The sequence below is a fragment of the Rhamphochromis sp. 'chilingali' genome (genome assembly GCF_963969265.1).
Source record: "Rhamphochromis sp. 'chilingali' genome assembly, chromosome: 1".
In the NCBI taxonomy this organism is placed as follows: Eukaryota; Metazoa; Chordata; class Actinopteri; order Cichliformes; family Cichlidae; genus Rhamphochromis; species Rhamphochromis sp. 'chilingali'.
Window position 1 is genome coordinate 9,272,699 of NC_137929.1, and position 23,196 is coordinate 9,295,894.

The window sequence follows — 23,196 nt, forward strand, 5'->3', positions numbered from 1 at the left end:
GAGATGGTTTCACAAAAACATGTGTACGTCTTTTGAAGTCTGCAAGTGAAATCAACGGAGAGCCTTAAATCCTTCGGTTATGTTTTCCATGAAGACGGAGCAGAAAAGGAGAACGCCTTCTTCCCAAGCTCTGCATGAACTGATGGAACAGTGGATGTAATGATGTCCTGAGACTGCAGGCTGTGACTAAACTGTTTGCCTAACATGTACTCTGATAAATAGGAGGCAGTAACCCAGAAACAGATTGATAGATAAAATGATACTAATGGACCATCCTGTGTAAGACCAATGAGGACCAGTTAACCAGAGAACACAGAGTACAGTGGTGTGTTAAAGGTTTACAGACAGTTATAAATCTTAATGCCCCATGATGGACAAAATCCAACAGATGAAGAGAGCGAGCAGAGTCATTCATATAAATCATGTCACTGTAATCCAGGGCAGGTAAAGAAAAGGTGGCAGCAACAAGCTTTTTCCTGTGAAACATGATCTGTTCCTGGAAGAGAAGCCCAACTTCAGCCTCAGTGTCTTTATTAGATGTTCAATGTGTGGCTTATAGGAACGACTGTCATCAACCACAATACCGAGGTATGTGTACGAGGCCACAGTTTCAATAGAAATACTTTGAGCAGATACAGGAGAAGGAAATAAAGCCGGACCCTCTTTCTGTTTGTGAACAACATGACTTTGGTTTTTTCTACATTTAAAGCCAGTCTGAGCCAGCTGAGACTGAATACTATCAACAGCTGCTGTAATGGTTTGAAAACTATGTTGATGGTATAAAATGAACAGATGCATCTAGATTTTGTGCCACACCGTTGACATAAGTAGCCCAGGACAGAACCCTGTGCACTCGTTCAGTGACATTTAAAAAGCTGGAAGAGAGACCATTGAGCTGAACGCACTGCTGATGTCCAAAAGAACATTAGAGAAGCAGCCAGCTGCTCGGTCTGAAAGGCCTATTTCCAGTAATCTCTGACATAAAATGCTGTGGTCAGCAGCTCAGCTCATAAACCAAGGGACTGGGAGCAGCTGCTGCTGAGTGTTGCTGGAGTTCCTGTGCTGTTAGATCCTCATCCTCTCCACGCAGCTTGGAAGTAGGTGAAGTTGTGCCAGAAGAGTTTTTGTTGTGGTCGACAGTGTCAAAGGCTTTGATAGATCAATAAAAAGAGCTGTACAGTAGTTCTTTGCATCCAGCGCTTCATAGACGTCTTTGAGAACTTTTATCGAAGCAGTTCCAGTACTGTGCAGTTTCCTAAAACCAGACTGGAAGGGAGATAAAATCCTATTTTCATCCAGATAACTTTGAAGTTGATTATTTACCAGCCTTTGAAGAACCTTAGATAAGACACAGAGTTTGGAAATTGGCCTGTAATTACTAACTGTTGAAGAATCACCAGCTTTCAGCGGGGGAGTACAGAGGCACACTTCCACATCTGTGGTAAAGCCTTCTGTTGTAGAGAAAGATTAAAAATATAAGACACTGGCTCAGCTATGATATTTGCAGCCAAGTGCAAGAAGGAAGGAGAACGATTGTGAGGACGAGTTTCTGGTGTTGGGGCTATTCAAAGCCTTACAAACCTCTTCTACTGTGACAGGTGTGAAGGAAAAGGTATCAGTAAGCAGGAACTACGAGCAGAGTTGTGTGCAAGAGGTTTACCATCAGATACTGTGCTGAACAAAGAACAAGAAGCAACAAAGTGTTTGTTAAAGCAACATTTCAGTTTTGTGTGACACAGGAGTGGAGTCGATATTTAAGTGAGGAGGAAGCTCTGAGGAGTCACAGCTGGCAGAGACACTTTATAGTTTGCCAAAACCTCCTACGGTCGTTTGGACTGTCAGTCGTTAAAGTAAAAAATAGTTACATCTTGATGATGGAGGCAGTAATCCGATTACACAGCTAATGAAAACGTAGCCAATCAGCATCAGAGCCAGACTTCCTGCCCAGGCCTGGTTTCTCTCATGTAGGAGATCGGCCGGTACTGAACCAAACCAGGCCTGTCCCGACCTTTCACCCTGACCTGGCAAAAAGGGGCGTGTCTGTTCACAAAGTAGACACAACTCTCCTGTAAATGTTCCCAAACTGACATTGTCAGCCTGTTTAATACGACCCCAGTTCAAACTGATGCGGGCTTGGAGCGTGAGATTTTAGTGTTTCTCACAGCACCAACTACGCAGTGATCACTCAGGTCGTTGGCAAAAACTGCAGATGTGGAAAACTTACGCAGCATATTAGTTAAAAAAGGTCAATAAGAGCAGATTTATCTGGGTGTTTAGGATCAAGGCGTGTGAGGCTTTAAATAATTTGAGTTAGTTTTAAAAACAAGCAGCGTGCCTTAAAATCATCAGACACAGAAGAAAGCCAGTCCCAATGAAAATCATCCATCTGAAAGACGTCATTAAAATGCAGCTCAGATAAAAGTTGAACCAGAGACGGTGATGTGCTGGGGGAAGCAGGTGGAGGCTGATAGCAGCCAACAACAGTCTGATTTCCAAACAGATCAATAGTTAAGGCCAAGATTTCAAATGGCTGCGGTGCAGATGGAGAGAACAAGACTTGAGCAGCAAGACAGACCTTCACATAAACTTCCAGACCTCCGCCTTTTCTGGGACAGTCTGAGAGCTAAATGTTAAATCCATCAGTTGCTACGTTTTTATCCAGTAAAGATTTGGAAAGTCTCAGAAACAACAACGATACCAGCACCGCTTGAACAGGCCCAGATTCCAATCATATCCATGTCAGGAAGCACACGACGTGATGCACGTGTAACCCAGACAGTTTTTAACATCTGCTGGTGTTTCACATTCAGCCAGAGGCCCAGGGTTAGGTTGGATACCAGACAATAATAAAAGCATCGTTATTAGACTCTAGAGCTCGTTTATAGCTGACACCACATGTAGAGTTTAAGTTCACACAGAGACGATGACATTTTTCTACAACCAGCAAACAATAAACAAGAAATGTAACAAGAGTTTCAGAAGAAGCTGTTTTACAGAGAAATGATTCCCTGAAGACAAAATTATTATTATCATCTTTATTTCTCCAGGTGAAAATTTAATTGAGATTAAAAATGTTGTTTTCAAGAGAGACCTGGCATCATGGCAGCAAGAGTCAGAAATACATCATAATTCAAACAAATACAAAATAGGAAAAACATCCTACATAAACTTCATAAAGTTTCATTAACAGACTTTGAACAATGGACTTCAAACTTCCCCCCAAAACAACAGAAACACATTTGAAGACAATGAATGACATTTATCCCTCTAAAGAAGGACTTAGACTACGATTTAATATGAATGAGAACATGTTCATAAATGGATGCAACCAAAGATTTCATCAATCCCTGATTTAGAGACAACAGAACATTTGGTTTGATTTCACAAGATAAGAATGACGACTGAGTTGGAAAATTATTTTATGTTTAGTCAAATCTTTCATACATAAAGTCGGATTACAAAATCATCCCCTAAGTTTGTTGTTTTATTCAAGGAATTGAAATTATAGAGAAAATCTGTGAAATGACTTAAAGAAAACAAACCACAAAAACTCTATGATACTCTAAACCCCCTGGTTTAGGTCGGCAACCTTTCTGATGATGAGTGCATCTAACATTTCCTCAGAAGTCAATGTGCCATATGATTGCATTAGCAATAAATTACACACTATATAGACCAACTTTATAGGATTATATTTGTTTGCAGATGTTTGCAGCTATCAGCGAATATTTATCAGCTATTTTGAAACAAAAAAAGACTTTTTATCCTGTTTGTTTGCTTCCATCTGTATACATGTCCAGATTCACTGTTATGTTTCTATTCTTACATTGCTGTGTGATCACTGTTCCCTCTGCTGACTGATGTGACCTTTTGTATCTCACACTGATACTTGTCATATTTGTATCTGCGCCTAAAAGATAAAAAGTTTTCCATGCTAAAACACAGCTCCACCTCCTGCAGTTCTCCCTCTGAACCACTAGATGTCTCTGTTATCTAAATGAAGACGTGCAGCACAGCAACCACAGCAGCGCTCAGATCACACGTGTCCTGTTATTATGTATAAAAGCATGAAACAGGTGAGACAGGTGGGATCAATATTAATGTTGTGGAAATATATGAAAAAGCAACAGAAGAGTGAAAACATTTCGTGTTTCTAGAAAGATCTTTCAGCTCACAGCTGCTCACAGACTGTATTTACAAGTGACAAACTGCAACTCTACAATACATCTACAGTATATATCAAATATATTCTGTATTCAAATCTATTGAGCAATGTTTGAAAGTCTTTCCAGGTGAGTTTGATCCAGGAGGGTCTGAAGCCAGAGTCAGACAGAGACTGTGCAGAGACTGTAGAAGGACAGAGCAGCAGCAGAGCAGTCCAGATACACTGATGATCCTCTGTCAGATCCAGAGGGACACACAGGGATGATGCTGGACTCTACATTGTGTCTGACAGTGGAGCTGTTCTCAGAGCAGTTCACTCTGCAGCACTGACAGTCATCTGCACTTCTTCTCATTCCTCTGTCAGTCACTGCTGGATGAAGCTCTCCTCTCCACCTCCCAGTAACATGGCCCAGTCAGAGCGTCTCTACACACAAGCTGCTGCTGCTTCAACCTCTCTGGATCATCAGGACACAGCTCCTCCTCTCTCAGCACACACACCGTCCTGTTTACCATCATCAGCTCCACCTGCAGAGAGAAGAAGGAAGAGCAGAGGAGATAAACGAGTGTTTCCAGAGACTCTTCATCAGCTGTCAGTCAGTGATGCAGCACATCCAGTATAAAGAGCAGCAGGGACTTCAGTGCTGGGACTGTACTAGGACTCATTGTTGCTTCACTTTTTCTAATCTTTGGATTTTTATTGAAGTTGATGAAAATGTTTTTCCCTCCTAGTTTGAGTTTGGACTTTCATTCATTAGAAGAACCTTGGTGTGTCCACTCTGAGCTCTGTAGGAACCCCAACAACAAGCCCAACAATCCAGATGGACGGTTCCAGCTGTTAACTGGAGGAATTCCATCCAAACATCTGCTCTCACTAAATTCTTCCTCACCTACAGACTGTGTTCTTCACTGCTTTAAACTTGGAAACGAATGCAGTCATTGGTCTGCGTGCTGCTTTGTTCAGAGAGCTGATTGGCTGTTGACAGTGTTTGATCAGAGCGTGTCAGCTGTTACTATGGTGACCATAAAGGTCAGAAACAGGAAGTGTTTGTGTCCAATCCTGAAGCCTGTCACCATTCTCCTCTCACAGCTTCACTGAGAAGCTGCAGCTTTACAGGAAACACTGGATCTTTGTTTCATACTGACTGTGTTTAGTACAATACTGCTGACAGCACCACCCACTCACTCCATCACTCTACTTACACCAGAGTCTCCAGTCTGTAGTCTGGACTCTGCTGAAGATCAGACAGCTGCTTCACTCCTGAATCCTGCAGGTTGTAGTTGTAGCTCAGGTCCAGCTCTCTCAGATGGGAGGGGTTGGACTTCAGCGCTGCTGCCAGATAATCACAGCTGATCTTTGACAAACCACAGTCCCTCAATCTGTATAAAGAATGAAAGATGTAAGTTTATTAGACAAAGTGTGAGCTTGAAATCATTCAGTGTTTCATCATCTGTTCAGAGCTGAAGAAGGTTCAGAATGTAGAAGTTTAGAAAATGGAAACTCCAAACAGCTGAAGCCAACAGGAAGCAGCTTCAAACAGGAAACTGTGCAGAGTTTCAGACTATATGTCCTGATGCAGCCAGTTGGATTTTGGAGATTTGAATCTCTGTTCTGTGACTAAGTCCTTGAATCATTTCTTCCAGTTGGTCCAACAAGACAGACTAAGTGTTGGACATGTGTTGTGGCTCCATTAGGGGAGCTTCTAAATGTGATGTGATGGCCCCTCTGGGTCTGTCAGGTCACAGCACTGAAGAGAGCTCAAACTGGGCACACAGTTGTTCCAGTCTGGACCAAAGACTCTATACTGGGACTGAGGGACTGCTTTGACTGCACCCACTGGGACTTTTTAAAGGCTCATGTTCTCACTTAGATCATCGATATCTACTTACATTTCTTTCTGGGAAAAATGGGGATTACTTTGGAAACAGGAAGTATTTTCCCCAATAAGCAGCCCTGGATTAGTAAATCACTCCAACATGTTCTCAGGCAGAAGAAGCTGTCTTGTTATGAGGGAGAGAAGAAAAAGATTGAGGCACAGAAACTTGTTGAAAGAGAGATAAAGCAGCTAAAATCAGGTGTAAAAGTAAAGCAGAGGATGAGCTGAATAAAGGACACTCAAGGCTGGCTTGGAAAGGAATGAAGTCCATGGTGGGGATGCAGAACAAGGAGCAAAGATGAATGTGATGCTGAATCAGCAGAAGACTTGGACTCATTGGATTCCAGCTTTGATATCATTGATTTCAATGAAGAGCTTTGTGATTGTAGCAAAGGGCTGGTAGCTCTGAGAGTCCCACTGATGAGGTGTTTGTGTGGAAATCTCTTAGTGGGACCAAAGAGAGAAAAAGCCCTGGTCCTGATGCTGTGGGAGGGAAATGATTGAAGTGTGCTGTGAGGAACTGACTGGGAGATCTTCACACATTTTCCCGTCCTCCTTGGAACAACAGGAAGTTCCCAGCATATGGAAACAAAGGTTAAGTGTCCTATGGCACTCAGTGATGATGGTGCTGTGGCCCCACCACCTCCACCTCTTTGTAAAGGAACTAACTGTAATCTGAAGCTTCAAATGGAAGTAAGACTTCCTCCACTAGGTGGCAGTGTCTGATGAGAAAGTGTTAGTGGAGCTGGCCTGGAGTCAGAAACAGGAAGATGCAGGATTTGGGCTGAAATGGGGAAAAGTGGTTCGCACTAGTGCCTTAAAGCAAGAAGGTTGTAGGTTGAAGCTTGTTGGCCTTTCTGTGGAGGTTGGATGTTCTCCCACAGTCCAATGAAATGCTGCTTAGGTTCATTGGTGCTTCTAAATTGGCTGTAGGTGTGGATGTGAGAGAGTGCTTCTCTGTCTCTCTCTGTTGGCCCTGTGATGGACTGCTCACCTGTGCAGGTGGACCACGCCTCTTGCCCTATGACAGCTAGGGCACAGGCTGCAGCCCTGTGAGCCTAAGCTGAATAAACAGTTAGCAAAAATGATCCATAGATGGCCTGAAATCCCCCAGTTAGCAGTTTGGTAGATAGCTATGACATGCTAATCCCATCCAGCAGCTGTATTCTACCTGTAAGCTGATCCCTGCTGAGCCAAAGCACTTTTTCATATACAAATTACAACCTTTAATAGAAACCTATTGGTCAGCATCTTATTAGCCTGCTGTTAGCTTCATTCCACAGAAAACTGAAAGAAACTAACAGAGTTGATAAAGAATAAAGAGAAATGTGCTGATTTAAAGCCTTTGAAGTGCTTCAGATGATCTCTGTCCACTTCTGTCCACTCATTCATTCATGTAAGCTTTCTAATGCAGCTTTGATCTTCACAGTCTGCTTCATGAAACTCATTCTAACCCTGAATGTCAGAGTGTTCCTCCTTCTCTTTCCCATCATTCATGCTGGCAGTGGAGGAGATTTGGATGTTGGACTGTGTTTTGGATGATGTGTGTATGTTTGTGTTGGACTGCTGTCTGTAAAGCAAACGCACATTTTGCTTTGGATTTCAGTGTCAGACAGACTTTAAGGTGGAATGAAGAGTTTGAGAGTTTCACAGTGAATTATCCAGTGGAGGATTTTTCTTCTTCTTTGAAGGTTTGAAATGTGAACATTGTTCTGCTGCAGTCAATGGACTAAACCAGAGAAGAAGAAAACAGACTTTACCATGAAGATCCTCAGTGTGGATCAGTATAATATCAGCCTGATGTCTGCAGTTTAGTGTCAGCACAACTTTCACATCATATTCATCTCAGCACAACTAAAACATGCTGACTGACCTCAGAGTTTCAAGTCCACATCCTGGACTCTCCAGGAAACCACACAGATGCTTCACTCCTGAATCCTGCAGCTTGTTGTTGAAGCTCAGGTCCAGCTGTCTCAGATGGGAGGGGTTGGACTTCAGTGCTGCTGCCAGATAATCACAGCTGATCTCTGACAAATCACAGTCCATCAATCTGTATAAAGAATGAAAGATGTAAGTTTATTAGACAAAGTGCTTGAAACCATTCAGTGTTTCATCATCTGTTCAGAGCTGAAGAAGGTTCAGAATGTAGAAGTTTAGAAAATGGAAACTCCAAACAGCTGAAGCCAACAGGAAGCAGCTTCAAACAAACACAACAAGAGAAAAAACTCTGAATGTTTCACATTAAAGTCGTACATTTCTCATAAAAACAGGACAAAGACTTGAAAAAGTCGTGTTTTTCCTTCCAGGAACCACAAGGCTTCACTTTTAAAGGTGAAGTGTGAAAGAAATGGACATATTTGAAGTCCAACACCTTTTTCCAGTCACATTATTAAAGCACACAAACTACAAGCTCATTTTCATTGCAACAAGTCATCTTCTGACCTGGACTAACAACACTGGTCTCTATGTGCAGCTGGCTGTGAGACCAGTGCTCAGGGAGCGTCTACAAAGTGCAACACTGAAAGAACATCACACACTCATTTGCTTCCAGCACTTTCACACAAACATCTACTGTCATTATTGTCACCAAACTCTGTGGATCCTTTATTGCAAATTCAAATGGGATCAAATGGTCAGACAAAAGAGGGTTATGAGGAAATATGATGAAATGTTGTGTATTAGCAGCAAGTTATTGAATCATTTTCCTCAGAAACCAAACAAAATGATTGACAAACATGTTTTTACAAACTCAGTGTTGGACTTGGATCAGCAGGATAAGCTGATGTTTAAAGGCATTTGAGTCTCGCTGTATGAGAGTCCAGTTATTACTCAATATTTATGGATGATGTTCTTTCAGTGTTGCACTTTGTAGACGCTCCCTGAGCCTCACAGCCAGCTGCACATGGACCAGCTGACATTACCCAGCATTAGAGGCGGGTGTAAAAAAATGGATTTTCCTATTTAAATGGTTTTAATTTGAATAAAGCGATGTTGATTCATTCAATCCTGAATCGTTTTTTAATATAAATGTATTTTGCCAGAATCTCAGGTTAAAGCTCCCAAAAGTATTTCAACAACAAGCAAACAGATAAAACAGTAAATGAGAGCAGCTAAACACACAAAGATGGAAACACAGAGCGTGGATCGTTCACTCGACGGCACGTACACGGACACGCCGTCGGGGCTGAAAGTGGACAGCTCACAGATCCTGAAGCTGCAGGTTTCATCTGTCTCCAACCAAAACTGACTGAACCAGCAGCAGAAGAAGATCCAAACTACGCTTTACGTTTGATGAACATCGTCATGAATTCTCTCTGACTTTGACGTTTACTTCCTGCACAGCTCTCTCTCTCTCAGTGTACTTCAAGAACAGTTTACCTTCAAAAATCTGTTTCCTGCATTATTCACTGCTTATTACGCACCAGTCTGCTGTTGTGTTCACTGCTGTCGGCCTCCAAAAACAAAGCCTCATTTCTCCTGTTCAATACTGAAGAAATTTAAACCTTTTAAAATGATGACAGATTACAAACTCTCAGCTGTGTCTGTAATCAAACCTCTGTAACTTTGCTTCCCTTCAGCAGCATCAGCTCATGTTCACATGTTGATTCATGGTTTGCTTCAGTTTTTGATGGACTGCAGAATATTTTGAAGGTTATCTGCTATAAAAAGCCAGAACAGGAAAATCTGCTTCATGTGTTTCTGTTTGATCCTCAGTGACTTTGACACAAAGGCCTCTGCTGTGATGATCACACCTCTGATCAAGTCTCACAGTGTCAGCTTTGTTTTTATACATATGGATATGTGCTGATAAATGATCAGAGTTATAATATTTCCCACTGTCTGCTGTGTGCCGTGACCTTTGACCTGCTAAAGACAGTCAGCTGTGGATTATTCATTGTTGTGTCTGATACTTAGAACTGTGAGGAAGAACACTACACAGTTAATCAGGGTCCCCTCTCTCTGAATCAGGAAAGGTGGGCAGGCCGCGTGTGGGCCGCGGGCCATACGTTGAGTCTCACTGTTTGAAATGTGAACATTGTTCTGCTGCAGTCAATGGACTAAACCAGAGAAGAAGAAAACAGACTTTACCATGAAGATCCTCAGTGTGGATCAGTATAATATCAGCCTGATGTCTGCAGTTTAGTGTCAGCACAACTTTCACATCATATTCATCTCAGCACAACTAAAACATGCTGACTGACCTCAGAGTTTCAAGTCCACATCCTGGACTCTCCAGGAAACCACACAGATGCTTCACTCCTGAATCCTGCAGGTTGTAGTTGTAGCTCAGGTCCAGCTCTCTCAGATGGGAGGGGTTGGACTTCAGTGCTGCTGCCAGATAATCACAGCTGATCTCTGACAAATCACAGCTCCACAATCTGTATAAAGAATGAAAGATGTAAGTTTATTATACAAAGTGTGAGCTTGAAATCATTCAGTGTTTCATCATCTGTTCAGAGCTGAAGAGGGTTCAGAATGTAGAAGTTTAGAAAATGGAAACTCCAAACAGCTGAAGCCAACAGGAAGCAGCTTCAAACAAACACAACAAGAGAAAAAACTCTGAATGTTTCACATTAAAGTCGTACATTTCTCATAAAAACAGGACAAAGACTTGAAAAAGTCGTGTTTTTCCTTCCAGGAACCACAAGGCTTCACTTTTAAAGGTGAAGTGTGAAAGAAATGGACATATTTGAAGTCCAACTCCTTTTTCCAGTCACATTATTAAAGCAGACAAACTACAAGCTCATTTTCATTCCAACAAGTCATCTTCTGACCTGGACTAACAACACTGGTCTCTATGTGCAGCTGGCTGTGAGACCAGTGCTCAGGGAGCGTCTACAAAGTGCAACACTGAAAGAACATCACACACTCATTTGCTTCCATCATCCAACCTGAAGAGGAAACAGAGACGCCTCCCCTTCAAAGTAAAAGCTGCTCCTTTTGGACACAGTATCAAAGAAAGTCTACAGTATAACATTGAAAACACAGAACAAAGTTTTGGTTGTTTTAAATTGTGCAGAAATGAAACTACACTAAGCTCAATTATGTGACAGACATTTCATCCCATGTCAGTTTGGCCTCATCCTGGGCCGGATTATCCAGCACACACTCTGACCACAGGCCCAGGGGCCACGCACAGCTGGGCTCCATCCAAAAGACAGAAAACAAACCAACACAATAATAAAAAGCACCATGTGATCTTCTTACATCTTCAAGACAAACATAGTAAAAACATGAGCATATTTGTTTCCTGATAAAATGATGTGACAGGTAGAACAGAGTAAAGTGGTGGTGTTACAGCCTTTCTCCCCTCTGCTGCCGAGGCTGTTAGTCTCTCCCAAACTCAGCTACAGGACTTCCAAATGAATGAAAGCAGCAGAAGTGGCTTTACAAATGAAAGAGGAAGAGGAGAAGAAGAGGAGAGGGAGGCCACCCTGACCATCACTCCAGCTGAAAACATCACACTTCCATTAAAGTTGGTGAGGAAATGTTGAGCAGGATGAGCTGCTGGCTAATCTGGAGGCTGTAGCAGCAGCTCACAGTCACAGTGGATTTCCACTCATGAAAAAGCTCTGGCTGCTTCATTTCTCATCTCATATCAGAGACTTTAATGCTTCACTGAAGCTGTACTGTGATGCTTCCATATTCCAGTGAGGCCTCCATAATGATTTCAGCTGTTCTGTACACACACTGTGTGCCCTGTATGGCTCAAAGTCTCTGCAGCCTGTTTTTATCTGCTATCATCAGATCTTCATCATCCTCATTCACATCCCTCACACACTCTACAGCCTCATCAGCACTGACTTCATCTTCACTGACTGATGGAGCACAACATGAACCTGTGGAGGCTGAAAAGCTGTCCTGTCAAACATCTCCCCGTCACCACTCCACTTCTGTCAGCCTTTAAATGAACCCTGCTCAAGTCTGTCACTTCTGTTTGGAGCCAAAAGGAAAAACTGTTGTTCAGTCGTTTGGAAAGACAACATTTCTGAAAGCACTCAAACTTCTTCACATTTGTCTTCAGACACATCCTGAACATTTAGGAACTAAAGAAAGTTTCAAACATCAAAGACCTGAAATATAGAAAAACAACAACAGCCGCAGTCAGTGAACTCACCTCAGAGTCTCCAGTCGACAGTTTGGACTCTCCAGTCCAGCACACAGAAGCTTCACACCTGAATCCTGCAGGTTTTGGTTTCCACTCATGTCCAGCTCTGTCAGATGGGAGGGGTTGGACTTCAGAGCTGAGGCCACAACTTCACAGTGAGACTCTGAGAGTCGACACCAAGTCAGTCTGTGATGATAGAAAATATAAAATGTGTTATTATAAAAGCAGAAAATCTGCATTATAAACACAGACTGAATATATATGAAGACAAAACCGAGTGAGGTCATAATCTGATGAATCTGCTCTTCACATCTGTGCTTCAGCTCCTCTTACTGTGTTTGACATGACACAACGATTGAGTCTCTCTCAGACCTGCAGACTTTTAATGAGAATCTTTGTTTGGCTTTAATCTGCAGATGAAGGAGGAAGATGGTGTCACATTTAGGCTTCCATAATGTCCACAGTCTGTCACTGAGATCTGATCCAGAGTCAGAGTGAAGACACACATTTGGACTGTTTCCTGTTTTGACTCCAGAACATTTTGAATGAGTTCAGCTCAGTGAAGAGTTCCAGCTGGAAAGATGATCTCTGTTTGCTACCTGCTGTCAGGTACGACTGTTCACGTCCACACGCAGGAAAAACCTGCTGACTGTTACCAAACGGAGCAGAAATCTCATCACTGGACAATAATGATGAATGAACTCAGAGCTGCTGATATCAGATCTGATTTCAGGGGAACTAAACACAGAAATGATTGGCTCATTTGAGCTTTCTGAGCCATTATCTGCTGGTGTGTCGCTAGTTGGCAGAAAATGATTTGTATTCCTGTTCAGGGCTTCAGTGTTTATGAGTCCAGATCCAGATGACAGCAAGTCAAAATGATGTTACCTGTCTGTGTCCAGCAGCAGCCTGTATTCACTTTGAATATTGTTATAACCTGACATGGATCAGTTTGTCTTTGATTGGTTTGTAAATGAGCAGAGTGAAGCTGACCCCCCACCCACTTGAAACGTAAAGGCAAATAGGCGGAGCGGTTAGTGCTACGTTTGTGCAGATTTGTGCAGGTAAAATTAGCGTTTGTGCTGCTACGGTTTTAAAGATATTAATGAAAATGTAAAGGTCAACCAGCCCCCCCACATTACCCAAATCCAACAAAAGTGGTATCAAACGTTTGTGCTACGTTTGTGCTGGTTTGTGCTGCAAAGATTTTCGTTTGTGCTGCTATCATTTTAAAGATATTAATAACAATTTCTAGAGGTCATCAGAGGTCAACCAGCCCCCCCACATTAATTAAATCAAACAAAATGGGTGTCAATCAACTGTGCTACGTTTGTGCTGGTTTGTGCTGCTAAAATTTTCGTTTGTGCTGCTTCTGTTTTAAAGATATTAATGAAAATGTAAAGGTCAAAAGGTCAACCAGCCCCCCCACATTACCCAAATCCAACAAAAGTGGTATCAAACGTTTGTGCTGGTTTGTGCTGCAAAAATGTTTGTTTGTGCTGCTAACATTTTAAAATGTTTAATAAAATAACGTCTTGATGCGTGCTTAATCATCCAGGTAAGTAAATCCCAAAAGGTTGATTCTGTTCATCTGGACATTTTCAGTTGGAGAAACGTTTCGTCACTCATCCAAGTGACTTCTTCAGTCTCAGCTGACTGTAGGTTTCCCCAACCATATAAACAGTACATTTGCATAGTGAAGGAAACTAGCGCCACTGAATGAACAATGTGGCGAGGGGTTAATTCCATGATTGTTAGTATGCAAATTCTTATGACCATTGATCAATGACAACTAATCAAAGCCTATTGATCAATGGCCATGAGTACCATTCACAGAAAGTGGGGAATGGCTACAATCACAGCATTGTAGGATGGCGAAAGATCAACCTTTTGGGATTTACTTACCTGGATGATTAAGCACGCATCAAGACGTTATTTTATTAAACATTTTAAAATGTTAGCAGCACAAACAAACATTTTTGCAGCACAAACCAGCACAAACGTAGCACAAACGTTTGATACCACTTTTGTTGGATTTGGGTAATGTGGGGGGGCTGGTTGACCTTTACATTTTCATTAATATCTTTAAAACCGTAGCAGCACAAACGCTAATTTTACCTGCACAAATCTGCACAAACGTAGCACTAACCGCTCCGCCTATTTGCCTTTACGTTTCAAGTGGGTGGGGGGTCAGCTTCACTCTGCTTTGTAAATGTCACTGTTTCCATTGGACCTGAGTGACGTACAAAGACAGAGAGGGAGAGAAAGGAGAGAGAGGATGGAGACAGCAAAGAGAGAGCAAACACAAACAGGTGAGAGTGGACAGGTGACCAAGGTCAGCAACCAATCAGAGAGCTTCTGTTTGACCCACAGTCACTGATGATGACTGCACATAACCAAGCAGTGTGTTACTCTGATATCAAATATGGATCCTGCTCTTATAATAATGATCATCAGATGATGTTATTGTGTTATTTTGTAGCTGAATACGATGTTTGTGTGATTATCAGTGAAAGAAGCAGTGAGGAGAATGGAGAGAGAGAGAGGACAGAGGGTGAAGTTAGAAACACTAAAAGGATTTTTCATGGATTTCATGGATGATTTGAGTGATTTCCAGCAGGACACTTAAACATGTCAGTGGACGTCCTAAAGAACATATTCACTGATATGAAACGTGTCATTGAACAGGTTTAATATCAGTGGAAACATGGTGGAAACAGCTGTGACTGCATGGATGTGACACACTTCAAATCTGTTCTCCACTCTTGGATTTGGGATCCATGGAGCTGCTGCTGAGTCTGTACAATAAAGGAATGGTGTGGAAGGTTGCAGCGTACGGACACAAACACTTTGTGGTTACAATCTGATTTTATTTTCAACATTAAACTACTAACCTACACTGATCAATGATGTTAATGATCACATCTGGACTCACCCAGCCTTTCTGCAGTTCCTCACAGCTGGAATCAGTCTCTGTCGTCCCCACTCTGATGTGTTGTACTTCAGCAGGTCCAACTCATCCAGAACCTCCTCTGACATCTGCAGCATGAAGGCCAGAGCTGAGCACTGGATCTCAGAGAGTTTCTTCTCTGATCTGTTCTCTGACTTCAGGAACTCTTGGATCTCCTGAAATAATGAGAGGTGGTTCATCTCCATCAGACAGTGGAAGATGTTGATGCTTCTGTCAGGAGAGATTTCATCACTGTTCATCTTCTTCAGGTTGTTGATGACTCTCTGGATGGTTCCTGGACTGATCTCTGTCTGACCCAGCAGACCTACTAAGAGTCTCTGGTTGGACTCCAGACAGAGGCCATGAAGGAAGCGAACAAACAGGTCCAGGTGGCCATTTTTACTCTGGAGGGATTTCTCCATGGCTCTCATCAGCAAATCATCAGAAAATGAAATGTAATAGTAAGGATCATCTGGATTATTTTCCAGGAAGTTCTTCAGCACCTCTGTCTTCCTGTTGGTGTGACAGTGGAACATGTAGACTGCAGCCAGAAACTCCTGGATGCTCAGATGAACAAAGCAGTAGACTGGTTTCTGGAAGATCACACACTCTCTTTTGAAGATCTCTGTACAAACTCCTGAGTACACCGAGGCCTCTGTCACATCCAGACCACACTGCTCCAGGTCTTCTTGGTAGAACATGATGTTTCCTTTCTCCAGATGTTCAAACGCCAGCCTCCCCAGCTTCAGAAGAACTTCCCTGTCAGCCTCCGTCAGCTCCTGTGGACTCGTCTCATGTCCCTCATGGTACTTGTTCTTCTTCCTCTTTGTCTGAACCAGCAGGAAGTGTGAGTACATGTCAGTCAGGGTCTTGGGCAGCTCTCCTCTCTGCTCTGTAGTCAACATGTGCTCCAGAACTGTAGCAGTGATCCAGCAGAAGACTGGGATACTACACATGATGTGGAGGCTCCTGGATGTCTTCATGTGGGAGATGATTCTGCTGGACAGCTCTTCATCACTGAATCTCCTCCTGAAGTACTCCTCCTTCTGGGCGTCAGTGAAGCCTCGTACTTCTGTTAGCCTGTCAACACATGTAGGAGGGATCTGATTGGCTGCTGCGGGTCGGGAAGTTATCCAGACGAGAGCCGAGGGAAGCAGATTCCCCTGGATGAGGTTTGTCAGCAGCTGGCTGACTGATGACTTCTGTGTGACATCAGACAGCAGCTTCCTGTTGGTGAAATCCAATGAAAGTCTGCTTTCATCCAGGCCGTCAAAGATGAACAAAAGCTGAGAGACAGCCAGCTTCTCTGCTGTAACCTTCTGTAATGTTGGATGGAAAACATGGAGCAGCTCCAGAAGACTGTACTGCTCATCTCTGATCAGGTTCAGCTCCCTGAATGAAAGCAGAACCACCACACTGACATGTTGGTTCTCCAAGCCCTCTGCCCAGTCCAGAGTGAACTTCTGCACTGAGAAGGTTTTTCCAACACCAGCCACGCCGTTGGTCAGAACCACTCTGATGGGTCTCTGTTGGTCAGGTAAGGCTTTAAAGATGTCCTGGCACCTGATTGGAGCGTCATGGAGGGCGTCCATCTTGGAAGCTGTCTCCAGCTGCCTCACCTCATGTTGGGTATGAACCTCTTCACTCTGTCCCTCTGTGATGTAGAGCTCAGTGTAGATGGTGTTGAGGAGGGTTCTACTTCCTGTTTCATCACTTCCTTCAGTCACACGTTCACATCTCCTCCTCAGACTGATCTTATGTTCATCTAAAACCTCCTGCAGACCAACATCTGCTGAAAGAAAGAAAAACAATGAGACTAAAGAGAAAGAAAACTCTTCAATGTCTGAACAACACAAGAAGTCCAGTTTTCAGAAATGAGTCCATCAGCAGACAGATGTTCAGTCTTACTTTGTACACAGCTGCTCTGACTGGCTGTCTGCAGTCCAGCTCTGCTTCTGGATCTTTCTCCACACTGTGCAGAAGCTCTGATGGTGACACAGAAAAGTCAAAGTGGAGATACTTCTGTCCACCTTTGATTAGACTCATTATAAAAAGGAAAACAAAGTTTGAACACAGTCATGTTTCCAGTTCACTGACTTACATTTATTCCATGGACACTCACTCTAACCTGAACCACAGCTACAACCCAACATTGTTGAGGCCTCATCTCCTCCTTTGCTGACTGTAGAGCTTAAATATGCAACAACCAACAAATAAAAGAATTTGGTTCATTTCAAAGAAATTCACACGGTGACCAAGTAAAGTAACCGTAGTAAAGGAGACAACATCCCGTTGATGGTGGGATTATTTGAAAGATTTGCTTTAGTCACGTCACCAAATGCAGTTGAACCACCCGTGGATCCATGTTTGACCATTCTACCACTCTGAGCTCTGCTTTTGAATCATTTTATTATTATCATCATTCATTTATTCATTCTTTGGAGGGGGGCTATTTCCTAATGCCGCCCTAATAAGCTGATGTTCAAGGGGAAATATAACAGAAACTCTTTCAGTGTTATTCATTAATAAATTAACAGATAAACTGTGAAGAAGAAAAAACTGAGATTTAAAGGAGAGAGTGAGAAACTTGATCATCCATCCTCATAATACATGTTTATCAGTATCTGCTGTGACCATACTGCAGTAATAACTACAAGTCTACATTTCTGTGACTGTTGATCAATCACAGCAGGAATCTGAGCTCATCTCTGCACACAGAGCAGCTTCAGCTCTGGGATAAACTGCTCGCTTCACGTCCTTCTCAGCTCACAGACACTCATCCTGATGTTTTCCTTTAACATTTGATGGTATAATTCATCTGAGTTTACACTTTATCTGCATAAATACAGAAAAACAGACCCAAACACCAGAAACCATCAGTTTCACCATGTAGAATATATTGTTGTTTCCTTGCTTTTAATTCAGAGAAAAACTCTGATTTGGATTTTCTCTGTTCTCTTTGCCACAGCCCATCCCAGCAGCAGCTGAAGCAGCTGAGTGTCACAACACTGAATAACACTTTAGGAGGAACGTCTTGATGCATTCTCAATCATCCAGGAAAGTAAATCTCCAAAAGTGGATTCTGTTCATCTGGACGTACATAAATGTGTACCAGCTGGACTTTTGTCAAAGCTGGAAAGGCTCCTAAAGAAAGCTCCAGCCGATCCAGGTGAGAAGGACAACCGCTGCCCTGTAGTGATCCTGTAGTGATCCCGTATGTGTCAGGAGTATCGGAACAGTTGAGATGCATTTTTTCTAAACACCGGGTCTCTGTGGCTTTTAAACCCCAAAACACGCTGCACCAAAAACTGGTCCACCCCAAGGATCGGGTCCCCCGACACAAACAGAGTAACATAGTGTACGCTGTTAAGTGCAGGACGATTGGCAGGATTTATACATCGGGGAAACCAAACAACCTCTGGCTACAACACAGAAGAGCCACCTCGTCAGGCCAGGACTCTGCAGTCTATTTACACCTACAGGCCAGTGGACACTTTTTCAAGGATGAGGATGTACACATCCTGGACAGGAGGAACGCTGGTTTGAGGGCGGAGTCAAAGAGGCCATTTAGGTGAAAAGGGAAAGACCATCTGTGAATCGAGGAGGGGGCCTAAGGGTACATCTGTCACCATCTTACATGCTGTGATTGCAGCCATTCCCCAAATCTCTTTGAATGGTACTCATGACCATTGCTCAGTGGGTTTTGGTCAATGGTCATGAGAATTTGCATAATTAAGATTAAGGAACTGACCTCCCAGCCCTTTGTTCCTTCAGTGGGCTGGTTTCAGTCATTATGCAAATATCCTGTTTATACGATTGAAACCTGCAGTCAGCTGAGACTGAAGAAGTCACCTGGATGAGAGACGAAATGTTTCTCCCACAAAACGCTACGTCCAGATGAACTGAATCAACTTTTGGAGAAAGAAGTTGAATCAGTATTTCAGCTTTAAGAGGGTATTTTAACACAAACATCAGTCCTTCTACTTCAGTATGTTTGCCACTTTGTTTACGCCTAAATTAACTTTACTGTTAACGAGTTTTCATGTTTCTGTAATCCACCAGTGTGCTCATGCTTTTTTAATTGAAAACATATTTTTAATGATCAAATATAATTATGTTTGTTATTTGTGGATTTTAAATGTCCTTGACAGAGACAGATGATGATCATTATCCTGCACTGTGGTCTCAGGTTTGGTCGAGCTAGCACAAAGAATAGCTATGTTGAACTTCCTCCTGGGATCTACACTAAGAAGTGAGTCCAACATTAGCAGGGTCTCTTTCCTTTATCTGGATTCACTTTAGCATTCACAGTCACGTGAAGCTTGTTATTAACTCGATAAGTCAACCCAGGGTTTCAGCTGAGCGCTCACATGAAACACATGGTGTTGGCAGCATCTGATCAATCATATTCATGGAGACGTGTATCAGCAACAGAGCAGCTGAGTTTGCAGAAGGAAGTCAAACTAAACCACAGGAACAATATGAGGAGATTACACACATAATAAAATACTAGCAGTAACACAGCTGCTGCAGACAAATCAGTCGTGTGATCGTGTGTGAGAGGAGAAGGACTGTAAAGGAGTTTGGTGTTAAAAGCTCTGTATGAATGTGGGAGACTTTGAAGGGCTTTAAAAAGGCCAATATAAAATAAAAGGCAGCAAAACTGCTGAGTGTGAAAGTCACCAGACTTATCAGACCTCTGTGATTAAGACCTGTAAGAACACCTGTTTGTACTTGTTGGCATTATATCAAACACACACGTATATTAAGCCTTTGTTTGAACTCTGGTTGAATTTGTTACTTTCAGACTGTGAAACATCACAGAGGCTGCAGCTGCAGATCTTTTATTCACCTGGAAATTTACTTTAAATGTTAGATGGAAAATGTATTGCTCAGTTTAACCAAAGTAAGAACAAGAATCCATAAACCTTCATAAAGACAAACATCTCCCAGAACATTGAGCTGCTGAAGTGTCACTGAAGGGAAAAACTATTTGTCCTCCTCCATCCAGCAACACCTGAAACACCTGAGTGGAAGCTCCTCCCTACACTGTGTTTGAAGCAAAGCACAAAGGAGACACCTGCTGGAGCAGCTGGAGTCCTACAGACACTCAGCCTCTTCACTACACAAACACCTCCTACAACATCCACTCTTTCCACTCTGACTGCTGTGTTTGTGGAAACACTCCAACACACACCGCTTCACATACCAACATAGAAATGTGTGTGAAAAAGAGCTGAGCTGATATTAAACATGAGGATTTATTCAAAAATACAGAGTCAGGAACAACATCTAGACACACATTACCTCTCAGCAGCAGAAGAACAGCCTTTAAAGTTTATATAAAAATCCTTCGACATGTTGCTCTTTAAGGAAACACAGCTGGGTTCAGGTCCAGGAGATTCTGGCCTCTTATTGATCCTAAAAGAAAAAGAATAAATGTAACAGCTTCATGAGACAGGAAGGAAAAACTGGAAATATTAAATTAAAGAAATGATGAACAATCTCATAAAAATAATGTACTTACTCTTTGTCACATAACAGTCTTTTCTTAAAATCTATACCGATATCCTTCGACACGTTGCTCTTTAAGGAAACACAGCTGGGTTCAGGTCCAGGTTCTGGATTAGTTTCAGGGTTATGTCCAGCTGAGCCTGGTACGCCCCACAGCTCTGGGCTTTAAAACAACACACACAGAGGTATGAGTGTGAATAATGATGGAGCAGTGATGTGAGTGCTGAGCTGTGACATGGAGAAGAGTCATGGACAGTTAGAGATGGTCATCTCACCTCTGAGCTTTGGTCTGGCTCTCATGTTCCCCACACAGAGTGCTTTTAGAGGGAGGGACTCCCTCCTCTCTGTCCTCACACTGATCCATGCTGCTGAAAACGTCCAGATGAACAGAATCAACTCTTTGGGGATTTACTGGATGATTGAGCATCAAGACACTTTTTAATATTTTACTAATTTCTGAAGCTTTTTACCAACTTTGTTCAAATTGGTCTGCTGTCATTTTATTGTTGACAAAAAGAGACTTTGAGTTTGAGTGTTGACGTTTCCATGTGGGACTGTTGCTGCAACACCAGGATGTTACTACAGAATACACTTTATATTGTGAGCACTTGGATGTTAGTCCAGTGGTCCTAAACTGACACACCTGCACCTGGATTCATTCTGACCAGATTTTAGCCCAACAGTGTTTCATACTTAATACATCAGACACAAACTCTGCAGCTGTCATTGTGTGCAGTGTGTGTGCAGTGTGTGTGCAGTGTGTGTGCAGTGTGTGTGCAGTGTGTGTGCAGCGGGTCACTGTGTCCTATGAGTGTTATACTACAATAAACAGAGCCTGACCGCGGGCATAAAGAGGGCAAAAACCCACTTATGCTCTAAAGATGAAGTTCTGTTTCTCTTCAAATGAGCCTCAGAGCATGTGGAGGGTCATTGAACGCATCACAGATTACCTCAAGAACAACAGGCTGAAGAACATAAAAACAAACGCAGAGTTTCTGTCTGACGGTTTGAACATGAAACAGGAATTATTGAGCAAAAACGGCCAGTTTACTAATTTATGATCAATCATCAACGCATTCACCTACAATACACGAATGAACATCAGCAGTTAAACTGAAAATAACCTGCATACAAATACGACAGCAGACTATAGCGAACGAGCAGAGAAATGCATTTTATAGATGAAGTGTTGGCAGCGACTCTTAGGACAGCCCTGTCTCACTGTCAGCAGTTAAACAACATCCACACACTGGAAGCCCGTTTGCGTCACTAAAAAAAAGAAGGATCCAGAACTCGAAATTTCGACTTATTTTATCGTAATTTCGACTTATTAACTTGGAATTTTGAAAAAACGAACTCAAAATTAAGAGTTAGTGCTGTCAATCAGTCATTTACGTGAATGACGTAATTTCCTTGTTACCCGGAAGCTGAAGCCCTCAGCTACAAATGCTACAGCTAAGACACCAGAATAACAGCCAGTCATAAATGCACAAGTCGCTGATTATTGTCTGTGTGGCTTCACAAATGATGAAATCCTTCTGTTATCAGCTGAATCACATGGCGTTAATATCAGCTAACGTACTCTCGAAAGCGCAGGTTTGTTGCGATGCGGGTTTGAGTGCGCATTGTAGCTGGATTACTGATTGGCAGAACTAACTCGACATTTCGAGCTACTTTTCTCAAAATTTTCGAGTTATAAGTCGAAATTTCGAGAAGGGATCCTTTTTTGTGGCGGAAACGGGCTTCCGTAACAGACTGATGGCGGCAGGAGAAGCTGCCTACAGACATCAGTCAGTGGATCCACAGTAACATCGAGTTCAGCTGCTGATCATCAACTGTTTCTGTCTCGTTCCCAGACTCTGATCTCACATAAAACGAAGCAGATTTATGCTGAAACTAAGCTGCACACAGCTGATGTCAGCCAGGAAAACAGTACAGACTGCTAACGTTACCTTAACTTCGAGACGATCAACTGCGCCACAACATTCACGAAAGCGAAAGTAAAAGCGACGGAAGGAAACGTCCAGAGAGGCGTTTGAGGGACGGTCAGAGTCAGGAACCTCAGAAACGCATCAGGCTGGAGTTTAATTCTGTTTTCATCTTTAGAAACATCTGGAAATAGTTATAAAAATGCTGCGTAATAAAGAAAAATAGTGTAGATTAGTTTGAGTTGTGTTTAGCTGAGCTGTGTCTTTAATCTGAAGTTCATTTTGTGGAGGAGCAGCAAGACTTTCAGTGTTACTCTCAGAGAAAGCCTCCCAAATGTCTGTTGTCTTAATAGTGGAATTATCTGGAAAATGAACCAGTTCTTATGAGCTGCTTTTCAATATGAGCAGTCAAAGCATTTTATACAGCGTGCTTCATTCACACAAGCACTTCTTTTTCTAACAATGACACTATGATGGATGCATCGGAGAGGAAGTCTGGGTTCCACATCTTGCCCAAGGATACCGTGGCGTGCAGACTGGAGCAGCCAGGGATCAAACCTCCAACCTTCCAGTTAGTAATTCTACCTGCTGAGCTACAGTCTGTACTTCCTGAACATCACACCCTCCTTTTGTTTCTTTATTTCCAGTAGCAACCAG

At 42.5% G+C, this 23,196-nt stretch overlaps 1 protein-coding gene across 6 annotated transcripts; it reads right to left on the bottom strand.

Moving 5' to 3' along the window:
- Nucleotides 1–4,277: 4,277 nt before the first annotated feature.
- On the bottom strand, nucleotides 4,278–22,616 carry LOC308403473 (protein NLRC3-like). 6 transcript variants are annotated; one of them, XM_080892925.1, is made up of 11 exons: nucleotides 22,564–22,616; nucleotides 20,887–20,976; nucleotides 20,625–20,774; nucleotides 20,405–20,518; nucleotides 17,006–17,082; nucleotides 15,083–16,889; nucleotides 12,157–12,333; nucleotides 10,241–10,417; nucleotides 7,912–8,088; nucleotides 5,365–5,541; nucleotides 4,278–4,689 (listed from the first exon to the last, which is right to left on the bottom strand). In XM_080892925.1, the coding sequence occupies exons 2-11, from the start codon at nucleotides 20,973–20,975 to the stop codon at nucleotides 4,680–4,682; spliced, it is 2,955 nt and encodes a 984-aa protein (XP_080749051.1). In that variant the 5' UTR covers nucleotide 20,976; nucleotides 22,564–22,616; the 3' UTR covers nucleotides 4,278–4,679. The 6 variants fall into 6 exon arrangements, with proteins under 6 accessions (XP_080749051.1, XP_080749050.1, XP_080749049.1 ...); XM_080892924.1 differs by having other exon boundaries at nucleotides 20,887–20,979; nucleotides 22,564–22,614; XM_080892923.1 differs by lacking the exon at nucleotides 22,564–22,616 and having other exon boundaries at nucleotides 15,083–16,886; nucleotides 20,887–21,315.
- Between the last annotated feature and the right edge of the window lie 580 nt (nucleotides 22,617–23,196).